Below are 20,077 nucleotides of genomic sequence, written 5' to 3' on the forward strand. Positions count from 1 at the left end.
TACATGAAGCAAAAAATGACAGAACCAAAGGAAGAAACAGATAATTCAACAATAATAGTTGCAGATTTCAATGCCCTACTTTCAATAATGGATAGAATGACTAGACAGAAGATCAACAAGGAAATAGAAGACTTGAACAACACTCCTTATCTCAACTCACACAATAAATGAGTTACATTTTACATAGCACCTTCAAGACTTAGCATAATAAAGATTTCATTTCCACCTAGGGTGATCTGAATTAAACACGGTCTCCATAAAAATGACACACAATCAGAGCGGAAAGGCAACCTACAAAATGGAAGATTTGCAAATCATATATCTGATAAGGGGTTAATATCCAGAATATATAAAGAACTCCTACAACTCAACAACACTACAACAAATAACCCAATTAAAAATGAGCAAAGGAATTCAATAGACATTTCTCCAAAGATGATGTATAAATGGCCAACAAGCATCTAAAAAGATGTTCAGCATCACTTGTCCTTAGAGAAATGCAAATCAAAACCATAATGATACATCATCTCACACCCATTAGGGTGGCTACTATAAAAATTTAAAAAAACACAGAAAATAACAAGTGTTGGTGAGGAAGTGGAGAAATTAGAACCCTGTGCACTGATGGTGGGATTATAAAATGGTGCAACTGCCATGGTAAAAAGTATAGTGTTCCTCACTATACTGAATTTAAAAAACAATCATATGATTCAGCAATCCCACTTCTGGGTATATATATCCAAAAAAACTGAAAGCAGGGTCTCAAAGAGATATTTTCACACTCATATTCATAGAAGCATTATTCATAGTAGCCAAGAGATGGAAGCATCTGAATGTCTATCAATAGATGAATGTGGTATATACATAAAATGGAATATTATTCAGCTTTAAAAAGGAAGGAAATACATATAACATGTAGCATCCTATTATATGCTACAACATGGATGAAACTTGAGGACAATATGCTAGTTACAAAAAGACTAATACTGCATGATTCCACTTATATGAGGTATAAGTATATAAGTATATATGTATAAAGTAGCCAAATTCATAGAAACAGAAAGTAGAATGATGGCTATGAGGACTAGGGAAGGGGAAAATGGGGAGCTGTTGTTTAATGGGTATAGAGTTTTTGTTTTGCAAGAAGTTCCGGAGATCTGTTGCACCACAATGTGAATATACTTAATAATACTGGATTGTACATTCACAAATAGTAAAGATGGCAAATTTTATATTATGTGGTTGTTCTCTTTTTTTAAACCATAATTTAAAAAATGACATCAGGAAGTAATTCTTTGGTAACCTAGACAATCTAACTGTAAGGTTAATATGAAAAATACAATTAAGAATAGTTGGAAAAACATAAGAGTAATGAAGAAAGAGTACTAGATCTACCAGTTACCAAAACATTTTATAAATCTTCAAAAAGTAAAAAAGCATCATATTTCCATATGAATAAATAGATAGTAGGTATAATAAAATAGGATGGAAAGTTCAGAAATACATGCAATTACATTTAGACTATAGCATGGGTGATATTTACAATTGGTGGGAGAAAATGGATTATTCAATAATTGCTGTTGGGACAACTAGCAGCTATCAGAAAAAAACATATAGATGGACCCATATTTCCTACCTTTCACCAGAGTAAATTCCAAATGGATGATTTCCTCTTCCAGTATTATGGCAGACTACATATCTTGAAGTGCCTTCCCATTATAACTAGATCCTGTGCTTTTATTTAAAAGGTAAGGAAAATCTCCAAGGATATTAAAAATCAAAAACAAGTGAGTTGAAATCTGAGTGGAAACCATGAACTATAAGCTAACACAAATATTAGGGTTGTAGTGGTAGCAAATGCCAATATAAACACTGGGATGGAGACCAGAGATGCCTCAGAGGAGGGCCCTGGATCTTCTGAGGAAACTAGAAAGGTCCCAGGTTGGTAGCACCCCCTGTTCCTGTTAGAATCAAACACAAATACTTCCAGAAGAAAGCATACCCCATTTTGGACCTGATTTGGTTCAACAAAATATGAGCTAAAATTAACACTACCACAACAATAATAACAAAAGCACCAAACCAAGGAACAAGCTTCATGAATGAGAGTCAGCAGAAGTAATGAACAATAGATTTAGAACCCCAAGGACTTTAGATATTGGAACTATCAAACACAGAATGTTGTGTTAGTTTGTGCTGTACTTTTCAGCAGCAACAATGGAAATATTTTCAAATTGCTACGTAAAAAAAAAACCCAAAAAACTATCAATCTAGAATTATATTCCCAGGAAAACCATTTTTCAAGAAAGAGATTGATATAAAGACATTAATAACAAAACAAAAGTGAGCATGCTGTTTACCAACACAGACCTTCACTAAAGTACAAACTTCTTAAAAGATGTACTTCAGAAAGAGAGAAAATGACCCCAGAGGAAGTTGTGAGATGCACGAAGGAAAAGATGAGCAACAAAACTTGGTAAATCTAAATAAAAATTGTTCATCTATAACAAAAAGAATAATAACAATGTGTGGAATTTTAAAAGAATGAAATTTCTGTGCTACATGGCTTATAAATGGGATAGGGGTAATAAAACAGTCTAAGATCAGTGGTGTGCTGGTAAATGTTTAACAACCACTTCCAGAGGGGGAAAACCCCTGATTTATAATGTTTGTTGATTTCCATGGTTATAAATATATATGTTTCCCCCACGGCTGATTTCAAGCTACCAATATGATGTCATTAAATATGGAGTTGAGAAGAGATGCTAACAATGAGCTCTTATGGACCAGTATGAGCCAGCTCCAGCACACCACTGTCACAGATCCTAGTATTAGTCAGGAAAGGAATTACAATTTTGTTAAGAGTATATAGTAAATGTCAAGGGTAATAAATAAAAGCATAGAAATGAAGTGAATAAACTTCTAAACCAGTAAATGTAAAAACTGAATAAGAAATACATACACTACATCAAACAAAATATTCAATTTTTTTTTTTAAATAGCAAGAAAGGAAAACAAAGAAACATGGAAGTGGAACAAATAGAAGGCGCAAAGCAGGATGGTAGAAAAGAGTTGAAATAAATCAATAATCTCAATAAGGTAAATGGCTAAACTTGCCAGTTAAAAAATAGACTAGATTAAAAAAATAAACCCAGTGATATACTGTTAAAAGAGAAATATCTGAAACATAAGGACACATAATGGTTGAAAATAAAAGGATAGAAAAAGGTATATGAGGCAAATATAACCAAAAGTTGAGAGATCCTTTAAATAATATCAGATAGGGAATTCCCTGGCAGTCCAGTGGTTAGGACTTGGCGCTTTCACTGCTGGGGACCTGGGTTCAATCCCTGGTCAGGGAATAAGATCCCACAAGCCTCGGGGCATGGCCAAAAATAAATAAATAAATAAATAATATCAGATAAAATAGACTTCAAAGCAAAACTATTATTAGAAATAAAGGATCAATACTGATAAAAGGTTCAATTCAGAAGGAGGCTATAATGTCCACATTTAACAAAATAGTCTCTCTCTCTCTATATATTATTAATTATATATTAATCTTCCACATGAAATTTCAGTTTATCTTTGTGGGATATAATTGATGAAACCCACAAAGGTAAGCTGAAAGTTCATGTGCAAGATTATAACCTCATCTGTCAATTTTTAATAGGTCAAGCAGACAAAGATAAATAAATACAGACCTGAACAACACAATTAATAATCTTGAAAAAATGGGCATATATAAAATGGTAGACTCCTAGATCCAAAAAGATCAATGAACTCCAAGCACAAGAAACATGAAGAAAACTACAAAGCACATCATAATCAAGTTGCTAAAAATGAATAATAAAGAAAAATTTTTTAAAGCAGCCAAAGATAAAAGAAATATGTACACAGGAATAAAGATAACAATGGTATCAGATTTCTTATTGGAAATGCAAGAGAAAAGACAGTGGAGCAACATCTTAAAACAACAACTATGACTACTACTGCCAACCTATAATTCTATACCCAGTGAAAATATCTTTCAAAAAATTATAAGAAATATTAAAGGATGCCCTTCAGGCATAAGAAAAATGATACAAGATGGAAATATGAATCTATGGAAAGGAAGGAAGAGCAATAGAAATAGTTACATGGGTAAATATATGATATTTTCCATATAATTTAAATCTCTTTAAAAATAATTGTTGAAACAAACATAATATCAATGTACTGTAGATTATAGAACATATATAAAAATAAAATTTAAGACACGAACTGGTATAATTGAAGGTAGACTGCAATAAGTTAAAGATGTGTACTTTAAGTCCTAAATCAATTACTAAAATAACAAAATAAAGAATTTTGCTAATAAACCAACAAAGGAGATAAAGTTGAATAATAAAAAATACCTGAATAATCTAAAAGAGTAGAAAAAAGGGAAAAGAACAAAAAAGAGACCGAACACCATAGAAAGCAAATATCAAGGTGATAGACTCAAACTTAATCATATCAATAATCACATTAAATGTAAATGGTCTAAATATACCTATTAAAAGGCAGAGATTATCAGATCAGATGAAAAACTGAACGACATGCTGACTATAAGAAATGCATGTTAAATATAAAGACACAAATAGATTAAAAGTAAAAGGATGGAAAAGATTTATCATGCTAATACTAGTCAAAAGAAAGCTTGAATGGCTATATTACTATATCAAAGTAGATTTTATGGATTCATAATAAAGGGGTCAATTAAACAAGAGGACATAAAATAATCCTATATATCTATGTACCTAATAACAGTTTTTCAAATTATATGAAGCAAGACTGATAGAACCTCAAGGAAAAATAGACAAATCCACAATAATAGTTGGTCATTCCAATACCCTTCTCTCAATAACAGAAAAAAAAAATAGGCAAAAAGTCAGTCAGGATATAGTAGACTCAAACAACACTTATCAACTAATGTGACCTATTTGATATTTATAGGACACTCCATCCAATAACAACAGAATACACATTCTTCCCAAGTGCACACAAAACATTAATCAAGGCAGGCTATATTCTGGGCCATAAAATGCATCTCAAAAGATTCAAAAGGATTCAAGTTATACAAAGTATATATTCCTTGACAATTGAATTAAATTAGAAACCAGTAATGGAAATATCCTAAGAGAATCCCCAAACTTTTTGAAACAAATAACAAATGGGTTAAAACAAAACTCAAAAGGGAAATCAGAAAGTACTTTTAATCAAATGGAAATAAAAACATAACATATCATGATTTGTGGTATGACCCTAAGGCAATACTTAGGGAGAAATGCATAGCACTAAAAGTCTGTTTTAGACAGAAAGAAAGGTCTTAAATAAATGACCTCAGCTTCCACTCTAGGAGACCAGAAAAAGGAGAGGAAATTAAGCCCAAAGTAAGCAGAAGAAAGGAACTAATAAATATCAAAATAGGAAATAGATAAACAATGGGGAAAATCAATGAAACCAAAAGGTTCTTTTAGAAGGTCAATAAAATGGATAAACCTGTATCCTGACTGATCAGCAAAAAAGAAGACACAATTTGCCAGTATCAGAAATGGGAGTGCTGACTTCACTGCAGATTCTAGAGATATTGGATAGGGAATATTATAAACAATTTTGTGCTAACAAATTCAACAACTTATAAGAAATGGACAAATTCCTTGAAAGATACAAATTACCAAAGTTCATTCTAGAAAAAGTAGATAGCCTATTCTATTAGAGACATTGAAATTACAGTTAAAATACTTGCCACAAAGAAAAGTCCAGGCTCAGATGGCTTCACTGGTGAATTCTACCAAGCACTTAAGGAAGAAGTAATACCAATTCTACACAAACTGTTCCAAAAAATTGAAGAGCTGGATATACCTCCCAACTAAATCTATAGGCCAGTATATCAGCACATCTGATACCAAAACCAGACAAAAAAGTTATAAGAAAATTAAAGACAAATATTCATAATGAACATGCAAAAACTCTAAACAAAATTTCATTAAATAGAATCCAACAATATATTAAAAAGATAATACACCATGACCAAGTGTGGCTCATCTGGGAAATGCAGGGTTGGTTTAACATCGGAAAAACAACTGATGTAATTCATCATATTAAACTAAAAAAAAAATAATAATAATCTTAATAGATGCAGAAAAAGCCCTTGACAAAAATCTAATACCGATTTCTGATAAAAACTCCCAGTAACAAAAAATAGTAGAGAATTTCCTCAACCTGATAAAGGCATCTATGAAAAACCTATAGCTACACACACACACACACACATACATACATACATAAAAAACATACATAATGGTGAAAGACTGAGTAATTTCCACCTAAGATCAGGAACAAGATAAATGTCCATCCTCACCACTGCTACTATCAACATTGTACTGGAAGGTCTAGCCAGTACAATCAGGCAAGAAAGATAAACAAAAGACATCCAGATTGGAAAGGAATAAATAAAAGTGTCTTTATTTGCAGATGACATGATTGTCTATAAAGATAATCTGTTGGACTCTGAAAAGTTACTAGAACTAATAAGTGAGTTTAGCAAGGCTGCAGACTACAGAATCAGTTATACAAAAATTCATAATTATATATACCATAAATAAGCCATTGGAAATTGAAATTTAAAACAGCATTTACAATAGCATCAAAATAAAGAAATACTAAAGGATAAATGTGAACAAGCGATGTGAAAGATCTGTATTCTAAAAACTACAAAATATTGATGAGAGAGATTGAGGAAAATCTAAATAAATGGAGAGATATGCCTTGTTCATAGGTTGGAAGGCTCAATATTGTTACGATATCAATTTTCCCAAATTAGTCTAGAGATTCAAAGAGTCCCAATCAATATCTCAACGGAATTTTTTGTAGAAATTGACAAGTTGATGCCCAAATTCATACGGAAATGCAAAGAAAAAAGTTGCAATGAAGAAACAAAGTTGGAGGTCCTATATTACCTGATTTCAAGAATTATAAAGCAACAGTAATCAAAATAGTGTGGTATTGGCATAAAAGCTAGACTAAGGAGTCAATGGAACAGAATAGAGGCCAGAAATAACCCCACACATATATAAACAATTGATTTTTTGCAAAGTTTAAAAGAAATGGTGGGGCTTCCCTGGTGGCGCAGTGGTTGGGAGTCTGTCTGCCAATGCAGGGGACACGGGTTCGAGCCCTGGTCTGGGAGGATCCCACGTGCCACGGAGCAACTGGGCCCATGAGCCACAATTGCTGAGCCTGCGCATCTGGAACCTGTGCTCCGCAACAAGAGAAGCCACAATAGTGAGAGGCCCACGCACCGCGATGAGGAGTGGCCCACGCTTGCTGCAACTAGAGAAAGCCCTCGCACAGAAACAAAGACCCAACACAGCCATAAATAAATAAATAAATAAATAAATAAAATTTTTTAAAAAGTTAAGAAAAAAAAAGGAAACACTGTCTTCATTAAAAAAAAAAAGAAATGGTGCTGGAACATATATATATATATTGCAAATATATATATATATATTGCAAAACAAATATATATTGCAAAACAAAACAAAACGTCTTGAATCTATACCTCTCATCATCTACAAAAATTAACTTAAAATGGATCCTACTCCTAAATGTAAAACCTAGAACTACAAAACTTATAGAGGAAGGGGGAAATTTTCTGTGACCTTGGGTTAGGTAAAGATTTTTTAGCTATGACAACAAAAACACAATACACAAAAGAAAAAATTTATAATTTGTACTTTATCAAAATTAAAAATTTGTGCTCTTCAAAAACACTGTTAAGGGCTTCCCTGGTGGCGCAGTGGTTGAGAATCTGCCTGCCAATGCAGGGGACACGGGTTCGAGCCCTGGTCTGGGAAGATCCCACATGCCGCGGAGCAACTAGGCCCGTGAGCCACAATTACTGAGCCTGCGCGTCTGGAGCTTGTGCTCCGCAGCAAGAGAGGCCGCGATAGTGAGAGGCCCACGCACCGCGATGAAGAGTGGCCCCGCTTGCCGCAACTGGAGAAAGCCCTCGCACAGAAACAAAGACCCAACACAGCCATAAATAAATAAATAAATAAATAAATTTAAAATAAATGTGATTTGAATAAAATATAAAATCTGGTTTTAAAAAAAAAAAAAAAACAAAACACTGTTAAGAGAATGAAAAAACAAGTCACAGATTGGGAAAAATTTTTTGCAGAATATTTATCTGATTTTTATCCACAGTATATAAAGAACTCCCACAACTCAGTAATTAAAAAATAACCCAATAAAAAGGGAGGGGGTGAACAAACACTTCCCCCCCCAAAAAATATGGATGGCAAATAAGCACATGAAAAGTTGTTCAACATCATTAGTCATTAGGGACATGCAAATTAAAACCATAATGAGATATCACTACACATCTATTAGAATGGCTAACATTAAAAAGAGAGATCAGGGCTTCCCTGGTGGTGCAGTGGTTGAGAATCCGCCTGCCAATGCAGGGGACACGGGTTCGAGCCCTGGTCTGGGAAGATCCCACATGCCGCGGAGCAACTGGGCCCGTGAGCCACAACTACTGAGCCTGCGCGTCTGGAGCCTGTGCTCCGCAACAAGAGAGACCGCGATAGTGAGAGGCCCGCACACCGCGATGAAGAGTGGTCCCCGCTCGCCGCAACTAGAGAAAGCCCTCGCACAGAAACAAAGACCCAACACAGCCAAAAATAAAATAAATAAATAAATTAATTAATTAATTAAAAAAAAAAGAGATCATTCTCGTGCTGATGAGAATGTAGAGGAATTACAACTCTCATACACTACTGGTGGGAAACATAAAATGGTACAACCACTTTGGAAAATAGGCGACTACTTATGAAGTTAAACATATACTTACCATACACATACACATATACATATACAACCATTCTACTCCTACTTATTTTAGCCAAGAGAAATGAAAGCACTTGTCCATATAAGGACTTGTACATAAATGTTTATAAAGCTTTACTTATAATAGACAAAAACTGGAAAGAACCCAAATGTCTATCAAGAGATGAAGGCACATTTTGCTATATTCATACAATGGAATACAACTCAGCAATAAAAAGAAATGAACTATTAATACATGTAACAAAATGGATAATGCAAAAAAATTATGCTGAGCAAAAGAAGCTAGACAAAAGAAAAAGCACATACTGTATCATCCCATTTATATAAAACTCTAGAAAGTGCAAACAAATCTATGATGACATAAAGCAGATCAACTGTTGCCTGAGGATGGAGGTAAGGGGATAGAGGGAGAGATTCCAGGGGGAGCATGAGAAAACTTTTGGGAATGAAGGATATGTTCACTATCTCAACTGTGGTGATAGTTTCATCAGTGTATACATATGTCAAAACTTTTCAAATTGTATGCCTTATGCCTGTTTTATTGAATATCAGTTATACCTCATAAAGTTAATTTAAAAATAAAGAATAAGGAAACATACTTCTAAATAGCCCATGTATTAAAAGAGAAATCAAAACAAATTTAACAATCCTTGGAACTGATAATGAAAATATGAGATATAATAATGTGACATAGGGACTTACCTGATGGTCCAGTGGTAAAGAATCTGCTTTCCAATGCAGGGGATGAGGGTTTGATCCCTGGTCGGGGAACTAAGATCCCACATGCCACGGGGCAACTAAGCCCACGCAACACAACTACTGAGTTCATGCACCTCAAGGAGAGAGCCCACGTGCCACAAACTACAGAGCCCCTGCGCCCTGGAGCCCACGTGCCACAACTAGAGAGAGAAAACCTGCATGCCACAACTAGATGAAGCCCGTGCGCTGCAACGAAGAGCCCACACGCTGCAACAAAAAGATTCTGCATGCCTCAACGAAGATCCTGCATGCTGCAACTAAGACTCAACACAGCCAAAAAAATAAAGAAAAATAAAGAAAAATAAAAAATAATGTGACATAGAGGAAAGATAGTATTTTAAGGAAATGTCATAGCCTTAAATGATTATATTGGTAAAGAAGGTCAACAATTAATGAGCTAAACATCCAACTTAAGAAATTAGGGCTTCCCTGGTGGTGCAGTGGTTGAGAATCTGCCTGCCAATGCAGGGGACACGGGTTCGAGCCCTGGTCTGGGAAGACCCCACATGCCATGGAGCAACTGGGCCCGTGAGCCACAACTACTGAGCCTGCGCGTCTGGAGCCTGTGCTCCGCAACAAGAGAGGCCGCGATAGTGAGAGGCGTGGCGCACGCACCGAGATGAAGAGTGGCCCCCGCTTGCCACAACTAGAGAAAGCTCTTGCACAGAAACGAAGACCCAACACGGCCATAAATAAATAAATAAATAAATTAAAAAAATAAAAAAAGAAATTAAAAAAGAACAACAAAATAAACCCAAAGAACTAAGAAGGGAGATGATAAAGATAAATGCAGAATTAACGTAATGCGAAACAAACATTAGAAAAAGATTGATAAAGCTGTCAGTTTTCAGAAAACACAAATAAAAGTAAAAATTGCTAGCAAAACTCATCAAGGAGAAAGATATGATACAAACAATTAATATCAGAAATGGAAAAGGTTCACAGCTAAAGATACAGCAGAGGGACTTCCCTGGTGATCTAGTGGTTAAGAATCCACCTTCTAATGCAGGGGACGTGGGTTTGATCCCTGGTTGGGGAACTAAGATCCCATCTGCCACTGGGAAACTAAGCCCACGTGCTGCAACTACTGAGCCCACGTGCCCTGGAGCCCGCACACCACAACTAGAGAGCCCACACGCCGCAACTACTGAGCCCACGTGCTCTGGAGCCCACACACCACAACTAGAGAGCCCGTGCACCGCAACTACTGAGCCTGCACGGCACAACTAGAGAGAAGCCAGCAAGCCACAATGAAGAGTCCGTGTGCTGCAACTAAGACCCGACGCAGACAAATAAATAAATATTTTTAAAAAAGATACAGCAGAGATCAAAAAGATAAGAGAACATTATGAACGACTTTACGGAAACAAATTTGAAAACTCAGGCACATTGTACAAATTCCTTAAAAAATGTAACTCATGAAAATAGAGTAAAAAAGAAATAAAAGGCCTAAATAGTCCTATGACCATTAAAATATGAATAAATGGCTTAAAAATTCTCTCCTCCTCAACCCCACAAACTAAAACCAAATTGTAACAAATTTTCAAGGAAAAAATCATTACAAACTAATACAAATTCATTCAGCAAATAGTAAAAGAAAGAACATGTCCCATCTAATTATTTAAGGGTCTTATACCACGGACTGTCAAAATCATACTAGGACATTGTAAGAAAAGAAAATTACAAGCCAATCGTGTTGAACATAAATGCAAAATTCCTAAATATTATTAACAAAGCAAATCCTGTAGCATTTAAAGATAGTAAATCATCATCAAGTTAGGTTATACCAGGAGTAGTTCAGTATCAGAAAATCCATTAATGAAATTCAGTACATTAACAGTTTAAAGGAGAAAAGCCATATGATCAATTCAATACATGCAGAGAAAAACAACACGTGAAATTCAACATCTGTTCATGAAAAAAAACCAAAAAACAAAAATTAAAAAACTCTCATACCAACCATTTTTAACTTGATGAAGTATAGCTACCAAATAGCTACAATTAGCAACATTTTAAATGGTGAAACACTAGAAGCATTTTCTTTAAAATAAAAAACAAGCCAAGACTGCCCATTATCACTCCTTATTTTCTCAAGGTTGTACTTGAGGTTCTAGTCAGTGCAGTAATGTAAGAAAAATAAATAAAATGCAGAAGGATTGGATAGGAAAAACAAAAGTCATTTTTTACACGTCTGTCTCTATAGAAAAAACAAAACAAAAGAAATCTAAAGACAAATATCTCCATGCAAATATCAATCGTATTTCTTTGTATTATCAACAAAGACTTAGAAAACATAGCAAAAGATATAATTTACAATAACAACAAAATATAAATTGTACCTAGAAATAAGCTACCCATACAACTGAATGGTTCATTCCCTCACCTCTTCAAGTCCTTCCTCAAACTCCACCTTCTTAATTTGGCCTACTGTGACCACGCCATTTAAAATCACACCTCCCCCACCCCCAAATTCCTGATCAGTTTTATTTTTCTCTATTTTTTCCCACCTATCACCTTCTAACATACTTATAATTACTGTTTATTGCCCATCTCCCCAATGTCTTCTCTGTCCATGAATATGGATATTTTTGTCTGCTTTGTTTACTGTGGTATTCCTAGAACCTAGAACAGTGTCTGGTACATAGTAGATGCTCAATAAATATTTATTGAATGAGTGAATAAAGGAAAACAATAAGTGTATGTAGACTTTACTGAGAAAATTAATTGAGAAAATTATAAAACTTTATTGAAAGGCTTTAAAGAAGATCTATATAAATGGAGAGATAAACCATATTCATGGATAGGAAGACTCAGTAGCATAAAGATGTGAATTCGCCTCCAAATTGATGTATAAGTTAACTGTACAAAACCCCCAAAGATGTGGAACCTTCTACATGGATTCTAAAATTAATATGGAAGCACAAAAGGCCAAAATAGTCAGTTCTTCCCTAAAGAACAAGATAAGATGGGAAACTTACCCTACACGCTTGTCTACATTATTTTTATATAGATAGAGTGATTCAAACAATGCCATGTTAGCACAGAGATTATCAAATAGATCAAGAGAATAAAACACAGAGTCTAGAATCGGACACACAAATAGAAGGAAACTTGACTTAGGACATAGGTGGTACTGAAGCTCAGCAAGAAAGGATGAGTTATTTAATAAATGATACTAGAATAATTAGTGATTCATAAATAAAAATAATTACATTGATACCTTAATTCACACCATGCCCCAAATTAGCTCCACATGGATTACTAACCTAAATGTACAAGGAAAAACTGTGAAATCTTTAGAAGAAACTATAGGAGAATATCTTTATGACTCAGCATAGAGAAAGGTTTCTTAAACAAAAAGCAGAATGAAATCCATGAGGAAAATATCGATGAATTCAACTACATTGAGTTACTTGATATATACTTCCCTGACAAAGTATCAGTATCTGGATCTATAAAGAATCATTAAAATCAAACATAATTCCTGGTGATTTCAGTATCAATGTAAATAGATAGTTCTTCCAACACATTTTTCTCTCCATTCCTTGAGTATCTCTCCTCCAATGACCTTCTCTCTACCCTCCCTTGGCCACACATTACCAATAAACGGAATTTCCAAATAATCCTACCTACAGACAACCCACTCCCTAACCACCAGCTCCAACTCCTTCTAGTACCTCAACTCTAGTGATTCTTGGCCCCATCAAAACCTATGTTCCATTCATCCTGCCTTCTCTTCACTCTCCCATAGTCCTCTCCTTTCTGAGCTTAAATTCCTTGTTCCATTTTTGTAAACACCCCTTGCTTACACTTTTCACTCTCTTGCCCTCTCATGTTTCATCGTGTTCACATAGCAAACCCCTAACTCTGGCTATACGCAACCACTCACCTGTTCTGCACCTGCACTTGTGCAGCTCAGCAGGACTGGGGAAATTGCTCACTTTTAATTTATGACCACAGGTAATTCCCTGATGGTCCAGTGGTTAGGACTCGGTGCTTTCACTGCCATGGCCCCAGGTTCAATCCCTGGTTGGGGAACTAAGATCCCGCGAGCTGCGTGGCGTGGCCGCAAATACATAAATTTTAAAAATAAATAAATAAATAAATTTATGACCACAGATCTTAGGTGGGCCCTTAGTGCCACTTGGCAATCACAGAACATTTCCATGGTCCACTCACTCTCTTGGACAACTGTTTCATGCCCTAGTGTCTCCCTCTCCATCCTCATCCTCAACTGTTGACCTTGCTTCCTATTTCACTGAGAAAACAAAGCAATCAGAAAAGAACATCCGTAAGCTCCTATGTTGGATATTCCCATTTACCCATGTCCAGGTTCTCTATCTTCCCTGCTGCCTCCATGGATAACGTCTGTGCTCTCAGCTAAAGCCAGTCCTCCACGTGTGCAGGAGAAACCCTGCCCTTTGCTGACTAGAGGACATTGCTTCAGCCATTCTCCCTTCTAACGCTTGCATCATAATTTTCCATTTCCTACTGGGTTTTTGTCATCGGCATCTGAACAAGCTATATCTTTTTCTTGGCCTTACACTGTGCTCCTGTCACCACCCTGTTCCATCCTGTTTCTTTGATCCCTTTAGGGTGAAAGTCCAGAGTTCCTTTAGTCACTGTCTCTAATCTCTCTTCTCCCACTCTCTCTTAGACATACTCCTATCAGAATTCTGCCCCTTTTGCCACTGAAATGGCTCCTGTTGAGGTCACCAATGTCTCCCACATTGCTAAATCTAATGATTAACCCTTAGTCTTTTTATCATATCCATGAGCAGCATTTGATGCAGTTGACTATTGCCTCCTTTTGGGATAATTTTTCTATCTAGGCTTCTGGGACTCCACTCCCCTGATTTTCCTTCTACTTTACTGGCAGCTGCTTCTCATTCTCCTCTGCTGGTTACACATCTCCATGACCTCTCAACATTGGACACCTCGGAATGCAATTCTTGCACCGCTCATATTTTCTTTCAACACTCGTTCCCTCCATGATTTCATTCATTCAAATCTACATCTGTAGCCTGGACCTTCCCCTTGAGAGCCACACTCATGTGTTCAGCTCTTTTTCAACATCTCCACCTGGAGGTTTAGCAAGAATCTTAAATGTCATACGTCCAAAACCAAACTCCTGATCTTCCTCCTCCCAAACCTGCTTCTCCTGAAATCTCCACCTTCTCAGTAAATAGGAGCTCCATCCCTTAAAGTTGCTCAGGTCAGAAACCTTGGATCCGTCTTTGACTTCTCTCATCCTGTCACCTTGTCTCTCCTTCCATAACAAATCCTGTCAGTTCTGCCTATGAAGTGTATCCAGAATCCAACCACTTCTTACAAACTTCTCTATAACATCCCCTCTGTCGCAGCCTCATCATCTCTCCTGGATAATTGTTATGGTTTCCTAACTCATCTCCCTGTCTCCACCTTTGCTTCCTGCGGGTCATCTTCAACACAGGAGCTAGAGTTAAAAACTTGTCAAAATATAAATCAGGTCATATCATTCTTCTCAAACACCCCCACTGGCTTCCATGTCATCCAGAATAAAAGTCAAAGTCCTTACAATGGTTTACAAGAATGGCTTACATGCAACCTACAAGGCCCTGCATGGTCTGCCCTTCCTCCTGCCCCATCCATTGTATCTCTGACATCTTCGTCTCCTACTGTCCCCCTCGTTCCAGTCACCTGGGCCTTCTTGCTGTTCCTAAAACACGACAAGTACACTCTTGCCAAGAACATTCTTCTCCTAGATTCATACTTGGCTCTCTCCTTTACTTCCTTCAGGTCTTGGCTCAAATGTCATAGTTTTAGTGAGGCCTTCCTTAAATACTCTAAAATTGCAATAGCCCCTTCCTGGGCACTCTCTGATCTTTCCTGATGGCTTTCTTTTTCTCCTTAGCTGTTATCACCATCTAACATGCTGTACATTTTATTCAGTTAGTTTATGTCTATCTCTCCTACTAGATTGTAAGCCCATAGACACAAGGCTTTTTATCTGCGTTGGTTACTGCTTAATCCACAGCATATAGAAGAGACCCTGGCACAGGGTCCATTTTAACAGTAGATGTTAACATTTAACAGTAGATGTTAAAAATTTATTTGTTGAATGAATAAAAAACATTCTAATTGGCCAGAATACAGCAACAGGCATTCTCAAAATAGCTGGTACGAATATCAATTGGTATAATCTCTACAGAGGACAAATTGGCGATAACTATCAAAAGTACAAATGCACATCTCCTTTGACCCAGAAATTCTGCTTCTAGTAATATCCTTTTTATAAATTCACACATGTGCTAAGTGACACCTGGACAAAGTAATTCACTACAGCATATTTTATCCCTGAAAAAGAATGAAAAAGCCAAAATGTCCAGCAATAGAGACTAAAGAAATTATAGTTCATCCATACAATGGAATATTTTGCAGTAGAAAAAAGAATAAGGAGACTGCTTGTGTCTGCATTTTCTTGCACAGACTATCTCAGGAAGGATACCCATGAAACTGGTAATAATGCTTGCTTATTTGGAGGGCAATGGATGAGTCAGCGGCAGAGGTGGGAGACTTTGCTGTCAACCCTCCTAAACTTGAATTTTAGTACATTGTGAACGGTTTAATCTACTAAAAGGAGAACAAGGCAGGGTTTATGTTCCAATATGGAATGAGTTCTAAGATATATTGTTACAAATAAAAAGGTAAGTACGAAAGACTGTGTACAATATGCTATACATAGGGGTGGGGCAGACATACTTTTCATTATTTACTCTTTTATACTTTTCGAATTTTGTACCTTATATATGCATTTCCTATTCAAAAAGAAATAAAATAATTTTAGAAAATCATGGTGGGAGAATGCATTTTCATATGCATCACCTTGACAATCCTATGATTGAAGCTTGCTAAGTATTTCCCTATTTTTTAAACAAAGGAAACGGATGATCAGAGAAGTCAAGTCAAACAGCGCAGAGGCACCAGGCACCAGGACTAGAGCCCGCTTCCCTGCCAGGCCCTCCCAGCCCCTCTAGCCCAGCAGCCTCTACCACCCCCCACCCCTGCCCTCTCCAGCTCCTTCCCTCAGGACACACAACTCTTATGCCCAGCCCCAGAAGGTCTGCCACCAGGGGCTTCAGTCAGGGGACCGTTTCTCTCTGCTCAGAGCCACCAACAGGGCGGTGGGTGCCACCGTGCTCTGTGGCTGATCCCAGCCTGCCCTGGCCTTGCAGCTGCCAGACCCTCTTCCCCCAGTCTGTACCTGTCAATGATGACGGGGTCTGAGGGTGTCTCATTCCGGTTGCCACAGCTCTTCCGGTCACAGCACCGGCTGAAGGAAAGATGAGAAGGGAGGGAAGGAGGAAGGGGGTGAAGGAGAGGGAGGTTACAGCACGTGGTGTGTGTGTGTGTGTGTGTGTGTGTGTGTGTGTGTGTGTGTGTGGCTCCGGGGTAAGGATGCTGATGTCCTGTCTCTGAGTAGGAATCCCTGGGCCAGAGGGGCTCGCCCTCAGGGGCCTGGGGGAGACAGGCGGTGAGGGTCCTACACAGGGACCTGCAGAGCCCTTATCCCTGGGGATAAGGTTGGCCAAGAAACCCTTGTCCCAAAGGCATGCTGCTCCTGGAGGATCCAGGAAAGGGCAGGCTGCTGACCACCTACTCTCTCTGTACACTTTTTATACATATAGAAAAGAGCTCCAATTGTAAGCATGCAGCTCATGAATTATCACAAAGTGAGCCCACCCATGTAACCAGCACCCATACCAAGAAATACCACGTGACTAGCGCCCCAGAAGCCCCCTCATGCCCCCTCCTGGTCACTGCCCTTCCCAAGGGTAGCCACTGTCCCAACCAGATTTTTGAACACTATTTTCTTTTCCATGTATGAAGAGCTGCCTCAGAGGACCCTTCCTGACTGACATCTCCTGGGGAGCCCTTGCCTAGAAATGCCAAGCTCTGGGGTAATGGGGAAGGGGAGTCCAGCACTGTGTTCCCTCTTCCCCATCCTGCCTGCCCAGGGGGTGCCCTGAAGTTCACATAAGAGGCAGCAAAGTTTCCTCCTCCAGCTTCTGAGCTAATCCAGGAGGCCCAGGCCCTGCCCCCATCTCCCAGCGAGCCCTCCCCAGAGCTTTATTAGTTAAGCTTCCCAGTAGCAGCAGGAGGCCTCTCTTACAAAAACACTTGGAGAAGCCACATAAACAGGCCAGGCTAATGGGTCCTCAAGGACCCTCTCCTCAGCCAGCACTGTGCCCAGGGGCCTCACTCTTCCCTCATCACCCCCCACCCCCAGGCTTCCCTGGGGATCAGTGGGGAGGGGGTTGGTGGCAGTGGTAGGGGTTGGGCCAAGAGGCCAGGGGCAGGTGACCTAGCCCTTCTCACCTGCACATGATCTCGTGGGTGAGTAGCACGCGGCACATTTCGGGGTTCTTGTCCTGCCCCTCGTAGATGATGGCCTGGGGAAGGGGAAGTGCGCAGGCTGGAGGGGAAGGAGGCTCCTCTCAAGGCCAGGTGGAGGGACAGCTGGGCCCTGCTCCCAGGGAAGAGCACGCCCTCCAACTCTCTCTGGGAGCCCAGGAATGCAGAGGGAGCTGGGAACCTGGCTTCCCAAACCAGTACCACCATCAGAATGGGCAAGAGTGGCATGAGGTCTACAGATTCTGTCTGTCCACAGGCAGCTCTTTCCGGAGCCAGCTCTGCTCAGGGGCAGGGAGGTCCCCAGATCACCATGACCAACGTCAGGCTGCCGGGAGGGCAGACACACTCCAACCTCCACGGTTCTCACAAGCATTGTCCCTCCAGGCTGTCCTGCCGGCTCCTTGGTCCCTCTCCCCACCCCTATCACCTCCGCAGGCCAGGCCAGTGGCTCCCTCTTGGACTGCTGGATCAGCCACCACCCCCCCACCCCACCCCCCCCAGCCAGTCCCCCAGCCTCTCCTCCACCCTGAAGCAAGGAGTGAGCTTCCCAAACCACACATTTGGCTTCCACCTTATAACCTCTGTGCCTCGCAGCCATCCCTTATTTGTGGGTCCCTCTCTCTCTGGACATTCTCCAACCCCTTCCACACTTGTTGACCATGCAATCCCACTTTGCCACTGCCTGGTCCGCCTCCCACACCATGGTGACCACAGGCTTCCTAGAAACACACCACTTCTTCCTCTGCCCTGGGATTGGGTGGAGGCTGCTGGAAGACTGTCTGTGTGGGAAAGCCCAAGTCTCCACCTCAAGTTGCAGGCCACTGATTTTCACATCTGAGACTCAGCCCTGCTCCTTTACCAGCGCACACAACCTCTCTGAAGAGCCTGAGGCTTGGGGCCCTGCGGCTGCACAGTCCATCAGGGCTGACTCAGGTTTCAGTTGCCCCGAGCTCCTCATGCTGGTCCCTGAGCCTCCTTCTCTTGTCTTTTCAAGTCAGCAAGGTACTGAGGGTCTGCAGTGGAAGCTCTGGGGCCCCACTCAGTCCCCTCTCCCGGACCAGTGCACCCATCCCCCAGCTGTGGGTAGCATTAGCTGCTAAGGGCTTTCTCTTGAGAACTGCTCTCAGCAGACAGGAGCTGCTTCCCCTGAAAATGTCTGGAAGGTTACACTCTCCCCTTGGGAGTGGTCCCCAGCCAGTAACTGACCAATACAGGGGACAGCATCTTGGCCTCCTTGCCTCAAGGGGGAACAACTCTGGTGCCATTCCTTCTCCAGGCCTCCTCGTGGATCAGGTTGAGGCTAGACTCCAGCAGAGACCACATCCTTGCTGAGCATCCCCTGCCCTGTCCTGCTTCTCCTCCCTCCCCTTCTGAGAGCTTCTCCCCTCCTCCCCAATAAACCATGTGTACCTGAATCCCCGTCTAGGCTGAACTTCTAGATAACAGGACCTAAGACAAAGTTGTTGAACAAATATTGTCTTTTTCTTGTCTAGAGGGCAAAAGCACACATCCTCCTCCTGTGGACAGTTCTCCACAGAGAACTGTGGACAGCTAGACTGGTGAGGATGAAAGGCATGGGGGAGGTGGGGGCAGGGACAAGGATGCTTGCTCAGACCACAGGGAGATGGGGGTCAGAGAAGGGGCTGGACAGGCCTGAGCGTACCCTGGGCTGGCTCACCTGCTTGGACATGGAGTCGATGAGACGCACATAGAGGTCCTGTTCTGTCCGAAGTCCTAAGGGTGGAAAGGCGGAGAGGGCTTGCTATTTGGGGAGCCCCTGTGGCTTCTGATGACTGAACACACTCCACACCCTCCCCTGCTGAAGCCAGGCCCCCTCCACCCTGACAGTGGGGCACCACGTGTCACATAGTGCTGCGGTACCCAGTGGGCAGTGGGCCTCACTCACCGTTGTTATATACCAGCCGGAGGCGATAATGGATCCCGTTGTTTGTCTTTTCACCCCCGGGCTCCTGCGGGGACAAGATAGGGAGAATGCTTGGTGCTCCCGGGGATCCTCCAGCCACCCCCATCCCCCCCACTCCCTTCC

General features: G+C 40.0%; 1 protein-coding gene across 4 annotated transcripts in view; it reads right to left on the reverse strand.

Moving 5' to 3' along the window:
• EBF4 (EBF family member 4) overlaps positions 1-20,077 on the reverse strand; it is a 55,357-nt gene that overhangs the window by 24,151 nt on the left and 11,129 nt on the right. For all 4 annotated transcript variants that reach the window (XM_057529906.1, XM_057529903.1, XM_057529904.1 and 1 more), the window contains exons 4-7: positions 19,937-20,000; positions 19,709-19,764; positions 17,995-18,068; positions 16,880-16,948 (exon numbers count right to left, since the gene is read on the reverse strand). In XM_057529906.1, the coding sequence (XP_057385889.1) occupies positions 16,880-16,948; positions 17,995-18,068; positions 19,709-19,764; positions 19,937-20,000 (263 nt within the window). The remainder of the gene's footprint in view (positions 1-16,879; positions 16,949-17,994; positions 18,069-19,708; positions 19,765-19,936; positions 20,001-20,077) is intronic.

The sequence above is a fragment of the Balaenoptera acutorostrata genome, chromosome 15, assembly GCF_949987535.1.
Source record: "Balaenoptera acutorostrata chromosome 15, mBalAcu1.1, whole genome shotgun sequence".
Lineage (NCBI taxonomy): Eukaryota > Metazoa > Chordata > Mammalia > Artiodactyla > Balaenopteridae > Balaenoptera > Balaenoptera acutorostrata.